This window comes from Polyodon spathula, chromosome 26 (genome assembly GCF_017654505.1).
Source record: "Polyodon spathula isolate WHYD16114869_AA chromosome 26, ASM1765450v1, whole genome shotgun sequence".
Classification (NCBI taxonomy): domain Eukaryota; kingdom Metazoa; phylum Chordata; class Actinopteri; order Acipenseriformes; family Polyodontidae; genus Polyodon; species Polyodon spathula.
Window position 1 is genome coordinate 17,180,855 of NC_054559.1, and position 22,550 is coordinate 17,203,404.

At 44.4% G+C, this 22,550-nt stretch overlaps 3 protein-coding genes across 3 annotated transcripts; 1 reads left to right on the forward strand and 2 right to left on the reverse strand.

The window, feature by feature from the left end:
- Positions 1-53: 53 nt before the first annotated feature.
- On the forward strand, positions 54-1,422 carry LOC121300514 (ornithine decarboxylase antizyme 1-like). The gene is made up of 4 exons (XM_041229082.1): positions 54-59; positions 160-329; positions 600-685; positions 947-1,422. The coding sequence occupies exons 1-4, from the start codon at positions 54-56 to the stop codon at positions 1,075-1,077; spliced, it is 393 nt and encodes a 130-aa protein (XP_041085016.1). The 3' UTR covers positions 1,078-1,422.
- An 816-nt stretch (positions 1,423-2,238) lies between these two features.
- On the reverse strand, positions 2,239-10,738 carry LOC121300622 (inactive tyrosine-protein kinase PEAK1-like). Its single transcript, XM_041229235.1, has 3 exons — positions 10,485-10,738; positions 6,431-7,071; positions 2,239-4,900 (listed from the first exon to the last, which is right to left on the reverse strand). Exons 1-3 carry the CDS (start codon positions 10,657-10,659, stop codon positions 3,725-3,727), a joined length of 1,992 nt encoding a protein of 663 aa, XP_041085169.1. The 5' UTR covers positions 10,660-10,738; the 3' UTR covers positions 2,239-3,724.
- An 8,213-nt stretch (positions 10,739-18,951) lies between these two features.
- LOC121300454 (leucine-rich repeat and immunoglobulin-like domain-containing nogo receptor-interacting protein 3) lies at positions 18,952-20,853 on the reverse strand. The gene has a single exon (XM_041229031.1). The coding sequence runs from the start codon at positions 20,841-20,843 to the stop codon at positions 19,020-19,022; it is 1,824 nt and encodes a 607-aa protein (XP_041084965.1). The 5' UTR covers positions 20,844-20,853; the 3' UTR covers positions 18,952-19,019.
- Between the last annotated feature and the right edge of the window lie 1,697 nt (positions 20,854-22,550).

Here is a 22,550-nt window from a genome sequence, read left to right on the forward strand (position 1 = left end):
TGGTGTCTTGTTCAACTCTTGGTGAAAGCAGGAATGGATCAAATGGCTATGGAATGGGAGTCTTGCTTCCATCCCTGTAACTGTTGGTGTAATATTTTTGGGAGAAAACACGAAAAAACAATGGTTTACCTGTTTTGTCCCCTGTATTGTTTTGCCTAGGATAATCGGCTGATCGTGACTGAAGAGCCTTCTACCAGCAGGACTAGAATTCTCCAGGTCCAGTCCAGGCTCACAGACTCCAGAAAGGTCAGCTGGAGAGCAGTGCTCAATAACAGGAACGTCTACATCGAAATCCCAGGGGGGGCGCTCCCAGAGGGCAGCAAGGACAGGTGAGGGGGGGAGGGGGGGTGGCGGTCATGGTGCAATACAGTATGTATTGCAATACAGGTGATCCATAGTAAGATCAAATCATCCTTGAATAATGGACTTTTATTAGACAAACAGGAAGCATTAGTCTGTATCCATGCAAGAACCACTTGGTAAACCACAACAAACTGCCTTTTGATTTTTATATCCCTGATAGACCGCTACAGTATGATAGCTTTGTACTGAAAAGGCCATGTTAAAGGGCTGGCTGTAACTTGTTCTCTCCCGCATAGCTTTGCCCTCCTGCTAGAGTTTGCAGAGGAGCACCTACAAGTGAACAATGTTTTCATCTGCTTCCACAAGAACCGGGATGATCGAGGTAAGGCATATAGCATAACCGGTGTAGCTATTCCTCTGACTTAAACTCACTAAATGTGTTCAATACATAATTTGATTGTTACTCTAATAAACAGATTTCTTTGTGAATGTAGCTGTCTTGAGACGAGCTTTTAAGGGAATGTCTTCCTTTCAGTTTTTGCTTCAGGATCATTTTTGAAGTTGCAAATGTATTGGTGGAAGTTGATGCTCCAAATTCTGAAGGGGTGTGCATTATATTTTGTTTACCATCCTCTTGTTGCAGCGGCACTGCTTCGTACCTTCAGCTTTCTGGGCTTTGAGATTGTGAGACCGGGCCACCCCCTTGTCCCTAAACGACCAGACGCATTCTTCATGGCCTACGCAATCGAGAGAGACTCCTCGGATGAGGAATAACGGACATCTTTGAATCTTGAATTCTTTCCTTTTTTTTTTTTCCCCCAAGTGTATGAACCAGTAGAAATTGTTAGCATCTCCTTTTATTCTGTTCAGTCAATCTGTACGACAGGGTTTACGCGTGGTTTGTTCTGCTGCCTTGGGGCTTAATTTTTTTCCTTCTGTTTTATCTGCACTGTCATACTTGTGTGCTTGCATGCTTAGGCACCCTAGTGGTGACTTGAGGATTTTAAAATTTAACATAAAAGATGTTGATAATGTTGGACTTCTATCATCTTTCTGAATTTAAGATTTATGACCTGCGTGTGATTTGTGTGCAAAATAAATTGCTCACCCTAAAGTTCAGCTGTGCATTTACTCTGTTTGCATTTTTTATTGTAATGCTAATTGGAATTTTATTTGCATTTAAATAAAATTATTTTTACTGTAAGTTCTGGTTTTAAAACGAAAGAACTTTTCAGGAAAATAAATCTGCCTGGCTGGCTGTGAGGTGGGCAACATCTACAGTAACACCATCGGCACCTGTAGTGCAGCCCTCTAGCATTGCTCAATGAATCTACATCCTAAGGAAGTGCTTTATAATGTGTCCCTTTGCACTCTGGAACAGGTTATAATGCAGCAAGGTCTCCTCCCCCATTTTCCCCACAATGCCATTCCTCTAGCACTTTCATTCCTGTTATAAGGCAGAACACCAGTGTATTGCAGGTTTAAATAATCCCTACCATATGTTTGATTTAAGTACAGGGCTGGTGTTTCCCAGTCTGGGGTCACTTGAAAAGCTCAATTAGGCTTCATCAATCCCTAATCTGCAATGCCTAACCTTTCTACACTATGTCCAGCACAGTCAATATTTAAAAAAAAAAAAAAAAAAAAAAAAAAAAAAAAAACTTTTAGCCTCCCTTTTACCTTCTGGAGTGTGATATATAAATAATGCTACCATTAATCACATACAGCTGAAATATAACCATTTGAGTTCAGTTAAATGTCAGCTTCCTTCTGGAGTGTGATATATAAATAATGCTACCATTAATCACATACAGCTGAAATATAACCATTTGAGTTCAGTTAAATGTCAGCTTCCCCCCCCCCCCCCCCCCCCCCCATACCCCCCCCCCCACCCCCCCCCCCCCCCCCGCCCCCCCCCCCCCCCCCCCCCACAGTATGTCTTCAATCTGTCACAAATCTGCTTATTCAGGTGTCATGGACAGTCTCCTATATTTGACTGATTAGGCTGTTTTCTGTTAAAGTGGGCAGGTCTGTCCCATTGCTTATATAAAGAAATAGTGACATGAACAACATTAACAATTCTGGCTCTGTTGCCAGACCTATGGCACATCCTGTTGGTATAGTAATTGAACAAATTCCAGAGCCAGCTCAGCACACACAAAACATTTAACAGCTGGCTCTAAAATAGTTTTGTGTGTTTCAAGAATCTTTGTAAAACATAAGAGGTGCTTTCTGCTGCTTGGACCTGCACAGCACTTGTTAGTTGAGATTACTATTACAGAAGCTAGTCATAAGTTCAGTAATATTTCCAAAAATGAGACAACAGCAGGAACACTGTTCCGAGGGGATGAGTGGGCTGCTGCCTCTACTGTTACTGCCCAGAAGCAGGCAAGGTCAGCCAGCATACCAAAGCGTTGTAAGTTCAACGCCAATTATTCCTTCCCACGACACCCCTTTACTGTTTGTTGTTTGTGTGTGATAAATGTTTGCTTGGTTACAATGCAATTGCACTGTGCTAATAGCATACAAGTGGCTGTGTATTTGCGATGCAAGTTCAAACATCCTACATAACAGTGAAGATGAGATAACATGAGATACATGCCTTTCTTTTGTTGTTGCTGCAGTGCATCTGCATTTGATCAGAGATACTTAAAGTGTGTACATTTTTTAAGTGAAAATTGCGTCGGTTTTTTGTTTCGGTTTTGGCTATTCAAATTGATTTTATTTCTGAGGCTAGTATTCTCCTTCTGCTGTCTTTATTGCCCTCTTGTGGGCAGAGTGAGTATATCAGGGAAGACAAAGTGGAACTATGTGCAGGGTGCACTATGCAGTAACATTTATTTAACAGTACATACAAAAGCCATAGAATTGAAAAACTGAAACCAACCCATCGTCAGGGTTACTATCAGGTGTATGTTTTGCAGTTCACCACACCTCTGCCTTGTGGATTACCACTGCGGATCTTGTCAGGAAGCATCAAAGACATAAGATAAGAATAAATGACATTTCAATTCGCAGATAGTAAAAACATGTGAAAGAGGAATACTGCCTCATGGGTAGGTACTGCTGAGTCCATCTGAGCTTTTGAAAAAGCTTAAACTTTTGTGCAAAATGCAATCTGTTTGATTTCATATTAAATATTTCTCCCCGGTCATTTCCATATTCACTTAAATCTACACAAGTAGTTTTATATGCATTTTGCAATAATATATAAAATACTGATGGAACGCTTGATAGGAGGTTCTTCTGCTTGTCCATAATGTCTAAACACTCAATCAGAATGCTAAATAAAACTGAGTCAGTTAGCAAAAAACTTTGAATTTCCCCTTAGTTTTGCCATAGCTGTTTAGTTGCAAATATATCCAATACCTTGAAGCTTAAACAGGTAAACTTGGGAGGTTAAATAAGAACTCAAGCCCCGCTAGAGGGGAGGATGGAAGAGCTGCAGCAGCCTGGCTGCCTGGAAGATGCTCTGGGGCGTGGCAAAGGAGAAGTACTGCAGGCACAGCTTCTCCTCCAGCCCTGGAGCTGCTCTGGCTCCGGGTTTGTGCTCGACTGCTGCCTCCGCCAGCTTGAGCAGCAGCAGGCAGCGCTTCACCTCTAGCCAGTTGAGGGTCAGGAAGGGGGTGAGCTGGTTGTCCTGGAAGAGCTCCACGCGGGGGCCCCAGAGCAGGGCCTGCAGGACGTGCCGGGCCCCCCCGACAGAGACTCTGTCTCTGGGTTCGGGCTCCAGCAGTAGCTGGGCGAGCTTGGAGAGGCCTGGGGAGTAAGGGGAGAGGTGGGGGACGGGAGGCAGGTCCCGTTCGGGTTTGTACTCCCCCCCTTTCAGCTCTGGGGCGCTCAGGAGCGGGTTGGGGAGATGCAGGCACTCGTATATCAAAATCCCCAGCTGGAATTCGTCTGCCTTCTTGAACTGGGAGCCGCTGCTCATTTCTGCAGCCAGCCTGTCCTGGTCTGAGTCCTTGGCCAGGCTGGAGGTTGTCTGCTTGGCGTGGCTGAAGTTACTGATCAGCAGTCTGGGGGTCCCCGGGCTGCCTCTCTTGGGGAGCTCCTTGCTGGGGGCCCCCTTTTCCTCCCAGACCAGCAGCAAGTTCTCCAGTCGGAGGGCGCAGTGCGTGGTTTTGTTGTTCTTGAGGTGCTGCAGGCCCTCGCAAAGCTGCAGGAGCAGCAGACACACCGCACGCTCGTAACAATGGGGCTGGGAGGCATGCAACTCGGCACAGCCTTGCACGTAATCAGCCAGCGTCTCGTCAGGAACCTCCCCTACTATTGTGACCTCACAGCCCGGGGAGTATCCGTTGGCAGTGTCCATCGCTGGCAGCTCACTGGAGCCCTCTTCTGGTGAATTCAGTGTCACCGCAGCCATGACAGGTGGATTTTCACTGCTGCTGACCCCTCGTGTTGGTTGGAGGCATTGCACCTTCGCTCCCAGTGCATCGCTGCCCTCTGCCTTTGGTTCCAGGGATAACATGGCCATTTCCTCTGCTTCCACTACAGCAAGGCCTTGTGGGAAGTGCGCACAGACACGCTGGATGTTGGAGTGGGGGGGTAAGTCCCTCTGTATAGCCAATCCACTCTCTCCGCTCACTTTATACACCTGCAGATAGAAGGAGGGGGATGTCTTGAGTGTTTTGCTTTTGGGAAGAGGAATTTACCTGGGACACCTCCTGTCCCATCTCATCAAAATGACAGAGTCTCCACCAACACAGCTTTATTATTGCGAGGCGCTGGTTGAGTGAAACCATAACAAAAGTAAGGAGAAATCACACCGAAATTTTGGATGATTAAAAAAAAAAAACGAAACAATGCTCCCTCTTCATACCACCGAACAGATTATAATGCAATATAGCCTACTTGTCCAATAATGCCATTTTACAGAGTAGAACAGTGCCCTCTACTGGGCCATGAGCACACTACATACACTGCACCACCTGGTTCTCTTTGGATGTCTCCTATCCAGGTAGAGACCAGTCTTGAGTGAAGACATGGGACACACAACAACACACAGGGAGGGCACTGCAGGATGCTGCGTGCAGTACCAAGGCCACTGCACAGGCTATACTCTAGCAGCAATCAGACAGCAAGAGGACTAAGACACACCAACACTGTGTCCCTCTCATCTCAGAGCAGGGATGGAGATAAGACTCCTGTTGCACAGCTATTAGGTCAAGTCCTGATTTTACTAGTTCACTAACACACCTGAGCTTGATACCATTACACACTGTGGCTAATCAAGCTCATAGTAAAACCCGGAACAGGTGAAACTGTTGTGCAATAGGAGTCTTATTTCCATCCCTGCAGGGCCATATACGGTAAACACAAGTAATTGGGTTGACAGAAAGCCACACAAGTTTCATAAGAGTTTTAACAGTCCTTCGTGTTCTGGTCGCAGTGTGCTGGGCTTGTTAGGAAACTCCATCGATCTGCATGTGCTTGTGTAACTATGTCTGTTTTCTTATTAATAAAAGTATGCACAATAACAACATTGGAATCGAAAGTATTTTAGATTTGCAAGTGACTCATTCATTCCATCGAACTGGTTTTGAACTTGTTTGTTGTTTCACAGGTCTAAAAAGCGCAATGCTTAAAGAAACCCACGTTACAGCCAGCAGGTATTCTGAGTTTTAAAGCAGGATATTTACTGTTAAAGTAAAGGCAGTTCACAGTCGCCCTGCCTTAGTTTCAGGGTATCTGTTACTCTTGCCTAACACATATCAGTCAACAGGGGAAGCAGCTGGTTGACAGGAAAGAAGCTGCTGAAGAGTGGAGGGCAATTTCACATGCCAAGGAAGTGCAACACTATTGAAAGCATGGCTTGCAAACAGACACAAACTTTCCACCTCATATTTGGCTTTCAAATAAAAATACATGTTCATTGAAGCATACATTTCGGCAACAACAAATGATTTACAGCAAGACTAGGGCTGGGGATTGTATTGTATTTTTTCTCACTCAGACCCCTTACTTACTAAAGATCTTGATATCCCTGAATAGATAATTGTCTCCTCTTTAAAAATGGTATTTAGTAAGTAAATGGTTTGAGGGAGGAAAAATGGGTGCAAACACTTTAATACATAAAATAATTCACATCTTTAAAAAAAAACAATTCAAGAAAAATGACTCTCACCTTGGCAGCAAACAGCCTGCCGGGGTGCATCGAGGAGCGGACAGTGTAGTACAGAGCATCCCCGGCCTGGCAGCAAGGCCCATCTCCACAGAGCTGGTAATCCTGTGCAGCTCCCTGCAGCCCCTCCTCCCCCAGCCGCTCTGCTATCCCGCGCAGACACAGCAGGACGCGCTCCTGCAGTCCCCTGGTCACCTGCTCCAGGTTGTGCAAATCTTTAAAGAAGCTCTTGAGCTCCCCGTCCGGGGTGTGGAAACTCAGCCCAGACAGGGGGGCCGCGGGGGGGCCATCGAGGAGCTGAGAGGGGTCCAGGAAGGAACTGGAGTGCAGGGGGCTGCAGGGGGAGCTGAAACAGCCGTTTGTGAAGAACCCCCTGCTCCCCTGCTGGGGTCCCACCAGGTGGTACAGGGGGTTGTTGAGGGAGAGCCCAGGGGAGGATGGGATGAGGGTGGTGAGGGGGGCAGGGTAAGGTAGGGGTTTGGTGCAGTGAGAGGAGAGCAGGGGCTCCATCGGGAGGGAATGGGTTCGGGTGAGTTTTTTGGGTAGGGGGGGTGGTCGGTTTGGTTGCTCTGGGGGACTGTCTGTCGACAGAGCACGCTCCTTCATCCAGGGCTTGTGTGGAAGCAGGCTGGAGCAGGGCTGACCTGCACACAGACACACTGATTAGTGGAGAGGCATTCTGCATAAAAACAGAAATGTGACCCAATTGAAACCCACTGCGGCCGCAGCGCCTGAACAACCCCCTTCATTGCATTGAGAAAGGGTTGTAGATACATTGACAACGCTGCTTTCAGTAATTCTGCTGTGTACGTGACTCTGGGGTCACCGGGGTTTGCAAATCCTCTCTGTGCTTTACCTGGGCTGCCTGAGTTTGAGCGTGCTCTTGCTGTGCATTTACCTTGCTCTGCCCCAGTCAGTTATTGTAAGAGTAGACTGTAGGTTGAAATGTATTTTTAAAGCTCAACTGTACACTTGTATGTACGCTCACTGTATGCTGGTGTTGCTATCACAGGTCGGGATGCAATGTGTTCCACTGCTTTGCAAAGTTCCAAAACTCGACTTTAAATTTAGTAGAGTAGAGCAAGGAGGCAGAAATGGAAGCTGGGTAAAAGTAAATTTGGAACAGAAGGCAGGCAGCACTTTATTACACACAGAGATAGAAATGCATTGAATATCCTACCAGTTGATGTAGTAGAATCTAAAACACTGGGAACATAAAAAAAAGACTGGACTCTGTCCTTTTGAAATTAGAGGTTACAGACACAGAAGTGAACACAGAGAGCAAGCTGAAGCTGATGGCAGCCTGATTCACTGTCCCCTGATACATGCGACGCTGCATGGTGCCCATAGTCATCTAACTGATGCATGTCACGAAAGTTTGCCACTGTAGTTTTTGCGCAATGATTTTGCAGTTTTACAGCTATGACAAAAAGTTTTGCATTACCCTATAGAATTAACCAATTTTACTTTGTAAAGTTGAATGAAACCTATTGAATTACAAACCACTTTTCAGTTTTCTATACTTCATGAAAAACTGAAAACAATTGAAAATTGTGACATTTTGAAATCTAACTGTACTACTATTATTGCTTCCAGCAGACTTTTGCAATATCATTTTGATTACATGGTCTAAATTATATGTTGTTTTTAAAATTATGTCTCAATCCTAAAATTCTAGGTGATGCAAAACTTTTGGCCAGAGCTGTTCTGTGTCTTTTCCCATGCAAATATTAAATATGCACCGTGCTTTGCCACGCTCTCTAATTTACACAGCATGTGATTTGAATGCACTTCTATTTTGTTTTGCTTGCCTGTGTGAAGTGAAACCTCCCTCCCCCTGCTGCCTGTGTTCTACCAAGAACTGAGGAGGAACTGTGTGCAGTGAAAGAAAGGGTATGCAAATCAACAAGGTCTAGTGTTTCTTCAAGTAGGGTTATAAAGAGAATTCAAAATATGTAAATGCAATAGAAACATAATGAGGAGCACTGGATTGGTTTGTTCCCTTAATGTACTGATGATGGAAGCATTTTGTGTGCCAGTAATTTATAAAATATATTGTTTGTGCTTTAGTGAGATTTTAGCTTTTGGGGTGTCCATGTAGTTTTCCATGATGCAGAATCAACCACACACACACACGCACACACCACCCCCCTCAGCATAATGCCCAGTCCACATTCTGAGCTCTGCGTGAAAGTTTCCAGGAAGAGATTTGATTAAGAAATGAAGAGAGAGGCAGAATTATAGCAAGACTCCTTACCGCAATGCAGCTTCACAAATTATAATAAAGTGAGATAAAATCTGCATTACTGTCATCTGGAAAAAGAAAGGGCTCTTATTGTACATTAGAAAATCATCATCATCATCATCTTCTTCTTCTTCTTCTTCTTCTTCTTCTTCTTCTTCTTCTTCTTCTTCTTCTTCTTCTTCTTCTTCTTCTTCTTCTTCTTCTTCTTCTTCTTCTTCTTCCTGCAGTAACTCCTGTTCATGTGTTCATGGAATGCAATGTTCTTTTGCATGTGGAGGGATGACCCAGACATGTGTGGATTGTTGGATGGTTAATGTCTCAAAGTGTTTATGTCCTCATTTACAGGGTGATTAGAAAGTACGTTTATTGTTAGAGGTAAGGTGCGTTGATGTGGTAAACGTACTTCCTAATCACCCTGTGTGTGTGTATATATATATATATATATATATATATATATATATATATATATATATATATATATATATATATATATATATTCGATATTTTATTTTAAAACACTTACACTCAAAATCAATATATATATATATATATATATATATATATATATATATATATATATATATATATATATATATATATGCTCAAATGTGCAGTTTAAATAGCCCCAGGGAAAAGGTGTACATTTGCTTGATTTATTGTCACGATTCCTGATTTAGCAGCACAGCACATTTAAGGCAGTAGATGGCGCTGTGGCGCTGCTCTATCGCTCACAATGTGCAAGCTATCCTGCCTTGATTGCTGTGACAAAGAATGATGAAGCACTGGATAACACAGGAAAGCACGGAAAAGCATGGGAAAGCACAGAAAAGCATGGGAAAACAGGGAAAGCAATGGAAAACATGGGAAAGCATGGGAAACAAGGGAAAGCACGGAATAACACGGGAAAGCACTGGAAAGCATGGGAAAGCACAGGAAAACACGGGAAAGCACAAGAAAGCATGGGAAAACAGGGAAAGCAATGGAAAACACGGGAAAGCATGGGAAACAAGGGAAAGCATGGGATAACACGGGGAAGCACTGGAAAGCATGGGAAAGCATGGGAAAACAGGGAAAGCAATGGAAAACACGGGAAAGCAAGGGAAAACACCGGAATCACAGGAAAGTACGAGAAAACACAGGAAAGCACTGGATAACATGGGAAAGCATAGGAAAGCACGGGAAAGCACGGGAAAACACAGGAAAGCAAGGGGAAGCACAGGAAAACATGGGAAAACACAGGAAAGCACGGGAAAACGCGGGAAAGCATGGGAAAGTACAGGAAAGAACTGGATAACACAGGAAAGCACGGGAAAGCATTGGATAACACGGCAAAGTATGGGAAAGCACAGGAAAGCACAGGAAAGCACACAAACCTTTTTGCACTTCCTCGACTAAAATGTACCAGAGAAAGCATTTTTACTGTCCTTCTTTTGCAGCAAACCTACCAATAAACTTTTATCAGTTCGTTGTGGTTTATTATTTCTGTCTGTTGTTAGTTTACAGCCTTGTATAGCAATCTGTCAAAATGACTTAAAATTCTACCGCTTGGCCACGACTTTGTTTTTTTAAAGAAGCAACAAGTTGCAACCTTGAAAGTTTAATATTGCTGTAATAACTGATACTGCATCTTTAGTAAGAAGTTTAACAAACAAAAACATGGTTAATAATATCATAGCATTACTATTTAGGTAAGTCCCCCTATTAAAACAACCGCAAGACTTTCTTATACTATGCATTGACCATCCCTCACAGACCATGCTTTCCAATATTAAATATGCCTTGATTATTATCTTTAGCACGGCTTGCACCTACCAATGTTTGTGTATGTGATCCTGGCAGAGGCCAGGAGGTCTGTGGACTCTGTTGTCTCTGGCAGCGAGGCTGGCATGCTGGTGATGCTGGTTGGTCCAGTCTGGGGGGAAGCCGGGCCAGGGCTGCCAGGTTCTGGGTCCGGTCCAAAGCTGGAGCCGGTGCTGGAGCTACTCATGGTGCCAGTAGAGTAGCGCTGCCTGCGCGACAGACCAACAGACACACAGACAGACACACTGAGAGGACTGAGGACTGAAGTTTCCAGCCAAGAAGGGGAAGTGGTGACACAAGTCTCACAGAGAGTGTGTGTGTGTGCAGATAAATGTGTGAGTGTGTTACATTGCTATAGAAGTGTGTGACTTGAAGAATGGAAATAAGACTCCAATTGTATAGCAGTTCGATCCATTCCTAGTTTTAATATTAGTTTAATAAGACAGACCTCAGCTTGTTACCTATAGGCTAATCAGGCTAATTTTAAAACCAGGGATAGGTGAAACTATTGCTATGTAATAGGAGTCTTATTTCCATCCATGGGCAAGCACGGTAAAGAACAGAGAGGTGTGGTGAACCCTGGTAAACCCTGGTCAATGCATTTTCTAAATGCATGTAAGACTGCAACATTAGCATGCACATTTGGTATCCCTTTTCTAAGGGACCTGCGCATGTGCATGTAATGCGAGCCTGTGGTGCTTCTTTGATTATATTCCTGTGTGAGTGTGATTCTGTGTGTATCTGTCAGTGTCTGCCTCTTTGGTTCTGAGTATGCAGTATATGTGTCAGTCTGTGATTAGTTCCGTTCACACAGTCTCTTTGTATGACAGTGTGTGTGCCTGTCAGCGCCCATCTGTTGTTCTGTCAGTCAGTGTGTGTGTGTGGGACCCTTATAAAAGTGTCCCATAGTAAAAGCACAGCAAAGAGCAATAAAGTGAAAACACAATGAAAGCTGGTGCAGTATAAGGGAGAGTAAGGAGTTAACTGTAACACCTTGTCCTAATGTGAGTGTGTGTGCCTGGTTATATTTCTACGAGGTTCTCTCTTGCTGCACTGGTCTCTCTCTCTCTCTCTCTCACACACACACCATGTTGTTAAACGCTGATTCTCAGCACCAGGGGCAAAGAGGATATGAAAAGAGTTTTTCTCAAACCGACGTGCGAGTCTGTGGTTTCCACACGACCTGAGAAAAACATTTACCTTCCTCTTGACAGTGAGAGGGGGAGGGGGAGGAGGAAGCGGGGACAGAGAGAGAGAAAGCTACATTAGGGAGAAGAGGAGAGAGGGTCGGTAGAGATGGAGTGTAAGGGAGGATAAGAGAGAGGGAGAGGGGAAGTCAGGGGTGTGAAGTTTAAGCAGTTTGATTGCTCAAGGATTTCTCCATCCTGAGTTTAAATTTCAGTACCGTCACATTGCACAAGCACCCGCAGACCAGGTCATTGATCAGGACCAGATACAGGGAAGCAGTAAGAGGAAGCAGGTAGACTCCACCAGAGAGACCTGCTTTCATAACCGAGATCCTGGGCTTTCCAACACATTGCTTTTTCATTTGAATAGCCTGACCTCACCCTGAATCAAATCCTCTGTTAAAAGTTCACTATTTGCACACTTGCAGTTTATCAAGCTGTGCTTAACCATGCAGTGCAGGACAGGTTTTTATTTAAAGCACTGTGCTTCACAGTGCCTCAGTGTACTGCATTTTAAAGTAGGTAAAGTTTGAATTTAGTAAGGGTAGAGTGGCTGAAAGAGAAATAGAGAGAAAGAAAGAACGAGACTAAGAGAGAGAGAGAAATAAGTGTCAGAGTCAGAAAGAAACAAAGAACGAGACTAGAGGTGAGAAAGTAGAGGTGAGAAAGAGAGATGGGGCCAGTATGAGAGTCTTACCTCCGTAGCTTGGCAGGCAGTGGGGGAGGCAAGCTCCCACAGTCCTCTATAATCCTCGACCATGAATCTGTAGTTTCCATTGTCTTACATGAGGGGCACCTGTCTGCCTATGTCTCCTACCCCCTCCTTCTCCTCCTCCTGTCTACTTTCTCCCACTCTTTCTCTGACTCAACAGGCTGTCCCAGTCACCTGCGACAGAGAACCTTCTCCCTGAGTGTCACGATGAAACTACTAGCGCACTCTCTCTCTCTCTCTCTCTCTATTCAATACTCTCACACACTCCTTCTTCCAGTGCAGTTCAATTCAACAATGCTTTATTACCATGATCATGAAGCATACCAAAATCTACTATAAGGTTTACTTTAGTTTTACAAATAACTAGATCGTTACAGTACAATGCGCATCTTCTCTCTCTCTCTCTCTCTCTCTCTCTCTCTCTCTCTCTCTCTCTCTCTCTCTCTCTCTCTCTCTCTCTCTCTCTCTCTCTCTCTCTCTCTCTCTCTCTCTCTCTCTCTCTCTCTCTGTTTATCTGTCTTCATCTCTGAGGGTAAGGGTTGGTTGTAGTCAGGCAACACAGCAGTAGCAGCTGTGCCTGATCATCTGCTCTCAGAACCCACCGCTAGCTTACAGCTGCAAAAACTTCACTTTAGAGGGTGCCTTTATAAAATATAAAGGAACTTGTAGAACGCAAAAGGAATAAGTAGTAATTTGTAGAAATCTGTATCAGGAGATTATATAGTATGCTGTGAAATGTTTGCTGGCAAGAAATATTCACTACTTTTGCTTTTATTAAAAATCTGCACAATTAGCATACTTCCTCAATTCAACTCAATTTACATGCAGTATATGATTAGTTTACATGCGTAAACATCTGTTGATGTAAATGTGTCCACTGAGACATCTGCAAAATTAGGTGGTAGGTGTACACTTTTAATGGGCAGCTCCATTGCTTTTATTTTGGAAAGTGCATTGTTACAGCTGCAGTTCTTGCAAAAGGTGCCTAGATGGCGCTGGTGTGCTGCAGTCTGTTTGTTGTATAATAGATGAGATTCAAACAAGGAAACAGGAGCCAGTATAGGTGTAACATGCTTTTTATAAATAAAAACAAATATGTGTTCTTTTTTACAAGATAAAGTACAAAACACACAAAAAAAAAAAAAAAAAAACATCTTCTAAAACCTATTTTATTATCCTACTAAAAATCAGAGCTGGCTGGCTATGGATTGGATGATAGGGGATGTGAGCTTTAGATTCGCCTTCTCCCAGTTTACCAGTTCCAGTACGATCCCAGTGCTAACACTGGGCTTTAGTGGAACATTCCCATCTCAGCTAAAAGTGATACCATGTTCATATTACATTTATCAATGGCAACAACACTGTGTTCTAAATCCATTGTGATGTCATTGTTGGTATTGCAGTGGTACCGGTACTGGATGTTGATTGGTTATAAGAGACACAGAAACTGCTCGCCCACACTCTGCTGATCTATCCATAGCCAGCTAGAGCCAGAATGCTGAGAGGGATTAGTAAGCAAACTAGCCCAACTTCTGCTTGGAAATAACAGTACAGAAAGCATGCATAGATCAAGGTTCTCTCTGCAGATGAGTCAGACTGGATGCTGAGGAGCAGTGGATGTCAGCCCCTTTGAGCTCAGGGTTGAAAAAGTAGTCTCACCTATAGAGCCATCGCCATAGCTACAAACCAATTAAGTCTCAGGTAGGGTTAGATTGGGGCTGTCTTGCTGTATGTGCACTGGGAAGCAATGCAGGTTGAAAATAATAGAAAGCTAGTCCTGGCTCATGGAGATCTATACATGGATCTTACACTTTCAATAAGCTTGATCACGCTTTGCCAGGATTTTACTATGGGAAGCTTTTACAAAGATGGTTGCAAAAAGGGACTCTACTGTACTTAGTTCCAGGGCTGAAACAAAATCCTGAATTTGAGGACCAGGGTTGACAGCCACTGCTGTAGACCTTTGTTATTCCGACACGTTGCATCCAACCTGGGGGTCAAGGAGTTATCCAAAGGGATTTTCTCATTTTAATCAGCCTTTGCTACTGAGCGCTAGAGGCAGCCGGTCTATCCAGGGCTGACTCTGTTGTCTGCCTCAGATCTTTCAAGGGTGTTTCTGACTCCCTGTTCGGGGGTGTCTTGGAAGAAACATGCCAGCAAAAATCTAATTGTGTGTCTCACAAACAAGTCGTTGGATTTTCACTTGCACAAACAGCTCGGACAAAGACAAACTGAAATGATAATCACAATCATAATAATCTTAATAATAAAAGATGTATAATACATTAAAAAAGTGAAATAAAAAGTGCATTTCTGTGGGTGGTTTATAAACAGGGTCTGAGAAGCTAGACTGGGATAACTAAAGCTGAGTTTTCACCTATCTGTTAAGCTGAGCTTGTGTGACGCGCTGCAGGTACAGATTCTGGGTCTGAGTGCTCTTTAACTGAGAGCTGAGTTGTGTGAGTGGATGATTAAGTAGAGCACAGATCTACCTTCCAAACTCAACTGACAGATCCTCAAGATCGGTGAAGACATAGACCGAGCATTATCCCAGTCTAGTGTCCCAGTCATCCACAGCCTGGTCAGGATTTTGAATCGGACAGTAATTAAGCAGAAAAAGACTGGAGAAAGAGATAAACACTTATAAAAGTCTCCCACAGCACATCTGGACAGTATTTTTGGCAGTTTACCTATGCTTTAATTATGATAATTTTTTTATATAACATCCTGGTAGAGCCTCCTACGACAGAGATCACCAAGCAAAAAACAGAATTTAAAAAATATATTGTGGCTAACTTCACTTCCCCTTTAAGGTGTTTTTCCTTTACCTTTTGATTCCACTGTTTTTTTTTCTACTTAGCACCTGAATATTCTAAACTTCACTTTCGAAGTAGTACTGCACGTGGCAGGCATTTGCACAAAAACGCCCATGAATATTGTGGCTAAAACCACTTCCCCTTTAAAGGAGGGGTTTGACTCTATGAAGGATGGCCCAATTTGTAATGGCATTTAAAAAGAGGATTTTCTCTTAAAGGGGAAGTCTGTTCTGAACTATGCAGGCCTGTGATCTCCTCATCCAGGGAAGGTGCTAGATGGAGGTGTGAGATAATGCATGTAGATTCTCTCTTTAGAAACCCCCCTGTCCCAGCTTGCTGTCTCAGTCTGTCTCAGGTCTGACAGCCTTGTTTTTTGACAGTCCAGTCAGTCACTTCAGTCGGGCGGGTAGGACCTGCTTTTCACTTTTCATCAGGTTTTGTTGGTGAGCCTCTAACTCCTGTCTGTTTGTCTCACTCACTCACAGAACATGAGGCCAAGGCCCTGAACAGTAGATGGGAATCCTGGGCTGTATCTTCAGTTGAACACGAGCCCCTATTTCATAGTCGCTACTGTCTTACCTCATCCCTCTGATACATCTGAAGTGTATAATAATGATCTAAATATTGTCCACCTTAAAATGCACTTTTGATTCCCTTGGTGCATTTACTATGTTTGGAGAGCATTCTACAGTGAAAGACTGGAGTAAAAGGCCAGGGAGAGGGACGGTGGTTGGAGCAGAGGTGTGCAGATAATTCAGAATGGACTTTCCCTTTAAAAGAAACATATCCTCTTTGAAAAAAAAAAGCAATGCCTTTACAAAGCTGGCCATCCTTTATAGAACCAGATAATAATAGCGTGAGTACATTAGGTGCTGAGTAAAAATCTCCCATTAGAATCAAAGGTAAAGAATAACATCTTAAAGAGAAAGTTTGTTTTTCTGTTTTGCACACCCCTGTTCAGTCACTGCACCCCCTCATCCCTCCCCCATATTCACTCCAGTGAATTAGTTCTTTAAAATCTTTAGCAAAACTTGAGAACAGAAAGAAAAGATGGACCTCAATGCGGGTCTCCAGTAAGCTTCTACAAGTAAACACAGAGAGGCAGGGGCAAATTGCATTATTTTGGGTCATATAAGAAAAAACAAATATAAATCTTTAGTCCAGTAGACAAGCATTTTGACAAGAGGTCTTACTCTGTGAGGCCACATGCGGTTAATGGCTTATAATAATAATAATAATAATAATAATAATAATAATAATAATAATAATAATAATAATAATAATATGCAATACGATTTATCCACATCTCCATAATCCAAAGATTCAATCCTAAATTCTGCAGAGGTATTATGAAACTTAACTGGAAGATTCAAGAAAAAAAACACAGAGCTGTTCACGATTCACCTTTCCACCCCCGGATGCATTAGCAAAGGTGCATCACAAACTAACCATTAAGCAGGCAGTGACTGTTGCATTTATCTATGACAGCATATGAATGCATTAGAAATCGATTGTGATGTTCAAAACACTCTGCCGCCTACTCCCACTCAAGCCGTGAAAGACCTTGTCGAAACGCCTGCCTAACTGGCTTTCTCCAGTTCCTCCCCCTCTGAACCCCTGATGATGAAAATCCCAGCTAGTTTCGGTGAGCTGGTGACTAGCAACAGTGAAGTACTGGTTTCTAACTAGTTACCATATCCCCCTACAGACCCAGCATTATTATTTTAAATTACTTTTCAACATCATATACAAGAGTCATATTCTATATTTAACATATAGTTTTATGTTCACGTTTGTGGACCATTGGACTGAGAGAATTAACCCCCTGCACAGGTGTACATCTCGTAGATTATTTAAGGGCGCAGTCAACAGTCACCAGACTTTAAAAACAATAAAGGGGCTTTAACATTTTCGAAAACCCGTAGAAACCAGTACGGAGACCAGTTGAAAACTTGCACTGCCACCTCTGACCAGTATAAACCAGTGCTGCTCACTAGTGCTGTGGAATTCCCTTCAGGGTACTGTACATTTTTCCAATTCTAAGTGTCAGCTCCTCTGTCGTAATCACGAGCTGCCAGTAGAGAAACGAAAGAAGTCCCCGCACAATTTATTGCCGATTCAATTTCAGCGTCGTCACTCTTGAGATCCGGGTTCGAAAAAAAAAAACACACAGAAAGTAAAAGCATTCACAGTGTGAAAATGACGTGTCCCCCCCTCCCCCCATTGCAGGTACCTGTATCGAAAAGGTTTATTGCTGTGTACTTTGAAAAATTATATCCGATACATTATTATCAGAAGAGTGAAACTCTGAGCCATCTGCAGCTTATGGGCTCCCACGGAAGGTTTTTGCAGGCCTCTTAAACAGTTCAACACCGTCCCAGAAAGCAGCCTACGTGTGTTGTAGCCAGTCCAGTTAATAGTTTCTAGTAATCTAGCAATCAAATCCTTTGGTCCGAAATTGCTTGGTGTTGACACGAGCAGGGATCGGAGATTTTTTGCAGGTTTCAGATCTAAAGCAATGACTTTTGATCTCTGAAAGGAGTCAATACCCCCCCCCCCCCATAACCAAACAAAACAAAACACAAGATAGAGTCTTGGAGAAATTCTAATATAACTGGTCTTAGTTGCTAGGCTATTGTATTTTTGGAATGTTGCAAGGATAGATCAGTTCTGTACAGTAGCTCTTTGTCAGCAGTTTCTAAACTACAGTCTCCCAGTTCAATATTTTTTCACTTTGCTGATTTTTTTCTGTGGACTTTATATAAAAAAAAAAGTCATCACTTTTTTTTTCTAATGTAAACTGAAACTTTTTAAAGGCTGTAGCTCAAGTTACTGTTCTGTTTGGTGTCATCAGACTTCTAGAATTACAAATTTAAAAAAATCAAACAAAAGAAGAGAAGGGAAAAAAAAAAACAGATGCTGGTTGAAACAAAAAACAAATGGACTGGGAGGAACAAGGGAGGACTGAAGAGGTGGCTCTTTGTGTGACGTGTTATTGTCAGATGAACGAACCCAGCCAGAAGTTCCCAATGTGTACTACAGACCCAGCGCACAGACATGGCTGATCGGGGGCCGTAGTTAAAGACTGGGGACAGAGTTGTTAACGCACTGACCACCACCGCACTCGTGTGCACTGCTCACAGCGGCTATCGGGTTACAGCGGGTTTCTTTCATGGCACGTCAGCACCTGGTAAAACAGTTCCTGAGAGAAACAGTCTTGCGTTGTATGCAGCAAACAGCATCATGTAGGGGGTGTTGTGAGTTTTTGCAGACGTAAAGAGTGAAGTAGCGGTCAGTGTGTCCGTCCCATGTTGCACTGCATCCTGCGCACATTTAAATTAGATGGCCCAGATTTAAGTAAAAGTTATTAAATATATATATATATATATATATATATATATATATATATATATATATATATATATATATATATATATATATACTGTATTTATTAGATCATTATAATATTTGTGAATGCTACGATTAAGTCAAGTCCAGCCTGCCGGACGGTCCAACTAGAATGATCAATAAAAAAAAGAATCTTCAGTTTAACCCAACTGCACATTTGTGACTGTCTGAAACATAAAAGACTGCTTATTGCAGTTGCTTTCAATTGTATTTAAAAAAATACTAAAACAAAAATAAAAATAAATAAATCAAAAATTAAATTAAAATCTTGGGGGTTAAAAGCTTAATTGATCGGGTTTTTTTTGTTTGTTTTTGTTTTACTTATTTTTTTATTTTAATTTTAATTTATTGTATTCAAATTTTGGACTTGTGCAACATAGGGCTATACTCATTCTTCCCCAGCGGAACTCCTGGCTGCGTAACTTCAGATCATCTTCATGTTGAACTTCCTGGCACCTCCCTGCCCCCCGCTGGCAACCGGCCCGTCCACCTTGCGGAAGGAGTACTCCACGGAGAAATTGTTCTTGTGCTGGCCCCTGCTGCGGCTCCAGACGAACAGCAGCAGGAAGCAGAAGAGGACCACGCCCATGAAGGTGATGCAGCCCATCGCAGTGGAGACCAGGATGGTCTTGAGGTCCAGGGTGAACTTGAGGAAGACTCTAGTGTCATTCAGGCTGGTCTCGTTAAAGTCACCCAGGTAGAAGGAGCGGTTGGCATAGAGGGACGCATCCAGGGGCTGGCTCTTCACTGTCAGTGTGGCGAAGTAGGTGTCGTTGCCGCCGGCGTTGCTGGCGATGCAGATGTAGGTGCCGCTGTCCTGGACCTGGGCGAAGCGGATCTCCAGCGTCCCTCCTGGCAGCACAGTGATGCGGCCCAGGTTCTTGGTGGTGATCTTCCTCCGCTGGGGCGACACCCAGGCGATGGTTGGCGGGGGCTCCCCCTCCGCACGGCAAAGGAAGGACACCTGCTGGCCCTCCCTGGCCACCACGTGCTGCAGCTTGCGTTCCCGGATCCTGGGCCTCTGGCAGGTGAAGTAGTCGAACAGCGCCGAGTCCGAGAAGGTGCTGAGGACATTCCCCTGCACCTCCACGGGCCCCGCACACGTGGGCTGCCTGCCGTCGAAATTGAGGGTCTTGCGCCTCTGCAGGATCCACAACAGACGGCAGTCGCAGGACAGGGGGTTGCCATCAATGCGGAGGGTCTCCAGGCTGTTGACAGAGTGGAAGGAGCCCTCTTCCAGCGTGACGAGGAAGTTGTTGGACACGTTGAGGACGCGAATCTGCCTCAGCCCTCCCAGGGCCTGGGGCTCCACGGTGACCAGCAAGGTGCTGACCAGGTGCAGCTCCTTCAGACGGACCAAGTCCTTGAAGGCCCAGGGCTCCAGCACGCTGATGGGATTGTACGAGAGGTTGAGGTTGGTGAGGTGCGCCAGGTTGCGGAAGGCGGGGGAAGGTACCGTGGTGATGTTGGTGTTGGTGATGGACAGCCAGGAGAGGTTGAGGCCCTGGAAGATGGAAGGGGAGATGTACTCCAGCAGGGGCCAGTTGTCGATCTCCAGCTCCCTCAGCCCAGGCAACTTCTTGAAGTTCTGGTCCTCCAGGGCAGGGATAGCCAAGTGTCGCAGCCGCAGGGTGACCAGCCCCCTCAGGTAGGACAGTGACTGGCTGGAGATAGCAGTCAGGTTGCACCTCTCTATGGTCAGCTCCTCCAGCCCCAGCAGCCCGCTGAAGGCCTTGTGGGAGATGTAGACCAAGTCGTTGTCCCCAACCTCCAGGTTCTTCAGGCTCCGCAGGTCCAGGAAGGTGAAGTCCAGCAGGATGACAATCTTGTTCTCGCTCAGGTCCAGCTGGGTGAGGTTGGCCAGCCTGGAGAAGCTGTCTGTGGGGATCAGTTTGAGCTGGTTGCCCCTGAGCAGGAGGACCCTGAGGCTGTAAAGGCTGGAGAAAGCGCCGGGCTCCAGGAGGGAGATGATGTTCTCGCTGAGGTCCACCTCTTCCAGGAGGGGGTAGGGGGTGAGATCCCCCGACGCCACGCAGCGCAGGCGGTTCCGGCTCAGATCCAGCACGCGGGTCTCAGTGGGGATTCCCTCGGGGATGGAGCTCAGACGCTTACGGTGGCACGCTACTGACTTGACATGGGGGGCGCAGTCACAGCGAGCGGGGCAGCCCTGGCAGTAAGAGGCGGCCGCCATGAGCACCAACGCCAGAGCCAAGGTCCAGGGCGGCATCGTCCTCTTCATGGGCTGCATCACTCCACCACACACCTGTGCAGGAAAAACAGCACAAGTCAAAACACTGTATTGCAGCTACAATGCAATGCAACGCCATCTGTTATATAGAGCTGTCTGTGTATTCGACTAGGTTTATTTTGGATCAACCAAAAATGTAAGTCAGTACTCAGGAGGCATTAGGGATGACTGGATTAATCTGCAACTTGAGCCATGGGGGCTTTATAATATAAAATGAAAAGAATTAGAGCAGAGAAGAGTGAGTTATCTGATAAAGTGTAGAGGTTATTTGTTAATCCACATGTGTGGTCACTCCAGTCCCTGGCATTGATCTGCTGAAGAGTAACCTAGTGGTTAGATCTACAATGCCTGCTAGTGCATACGACCACCACTAGTGCATAGATCTGCTAAGCAATGACGGTCCAATGGAAGGATGGCCAGCATGGTAAAGCCCAACTTTAACTGTGGCACAGGATCCCATCTGTGTTTTATTTGCAGCAGAAAACAGATGAACATCTAACATAGCAGCAATTACCCTGAAAACTCCCCAGTGAGCCTACTGTCAGTATGAAGCTATTTGTTTCCTGTCTGTGGAAAGTGGATTAATTTACTATAGCCTGCCAGTCAGCCAGCCTGCAGGTATGAGACCAGCAACGACACGGAAACATTAAGAGGAGATTAACATGCAATTAGAGTGTGTGCAGCCCGGGAGAAAGAGAGAGAGAGAGAGAGAGAGAGAGAGAGAGAGAGAGAGAGAGAGAGAGAGAGAGAGAGAGAGAGAGAGAGAGAGAGAGATTCATTTCAATTAAAACAAATAATAACAGTGCTGGATGCTGGGGTTTATTCCTCACAGGTGTTTCACCTCAGAAAAAGCAATGGAGATGTTTTCTTTGCAGGAGTCACCGATACTAGAGATGCAATGAATTGATAAATTCACCGGCATGTCTTTTATTCTGAGAGCGCTGTTTGCAGCCTCACTCCATACGTACATATTTTAGAACATATTTTGTTGCCTTTGAAAATGAAAGTGTTCTCAGTACATCGATCAGTGTCTATGATCAATGTCTAAAAATCAATGTCTAAAAATACCGGCTGGTGTTTGATTAGGAAACTGGCTGCCGATGGTGCCTCCAATTCCGTTTTATGGTTCTTTTAACACCGCTGCGGTTTAAGCAGGGTTTTGGAAGTCCAAATTAACCACAATTCTGATTTATTTTAAAATTAAATGCAAACATCAATCTCTTTCCTACTTTCACCTGAGATCTTTGAGGTCTGAAAAGCTTGTGACGAATTATTGTTTAGTCCAATAAAATGTATCACATCTCCTTCTCTGTGTCTATCATCTCTGGATACCCATCTTTTAAAATTTACAAACCAATCTTGTAGTGTAGTGATGCCACGCTCCCCGCAGCCCGCTCGCTGATGCACTCACTGCCAAGCGGGTCTTTCCAACAGCCGGTGACCCTCCACCACCTCCCCTATGAGTTCAACAACCAAAATAGAAAATACAATCTGCGACTCCAGGCCGGGCCAAACGCTCCGAGCAGCCAAATTCACGCGCACTGGTTTCAATGAAGTAAAGTGAGCAGCGCTACCCAGTGCCGGAACCCATGGTTGCTGGCCCTGAATGCCAAAACCCATTCCCAACACCTCCATCGCAGATTACTGTATACAGGGGGATTGTTTCTGTTTATGTAAATGGGTAAGATCAAGATCAAACATTGGATC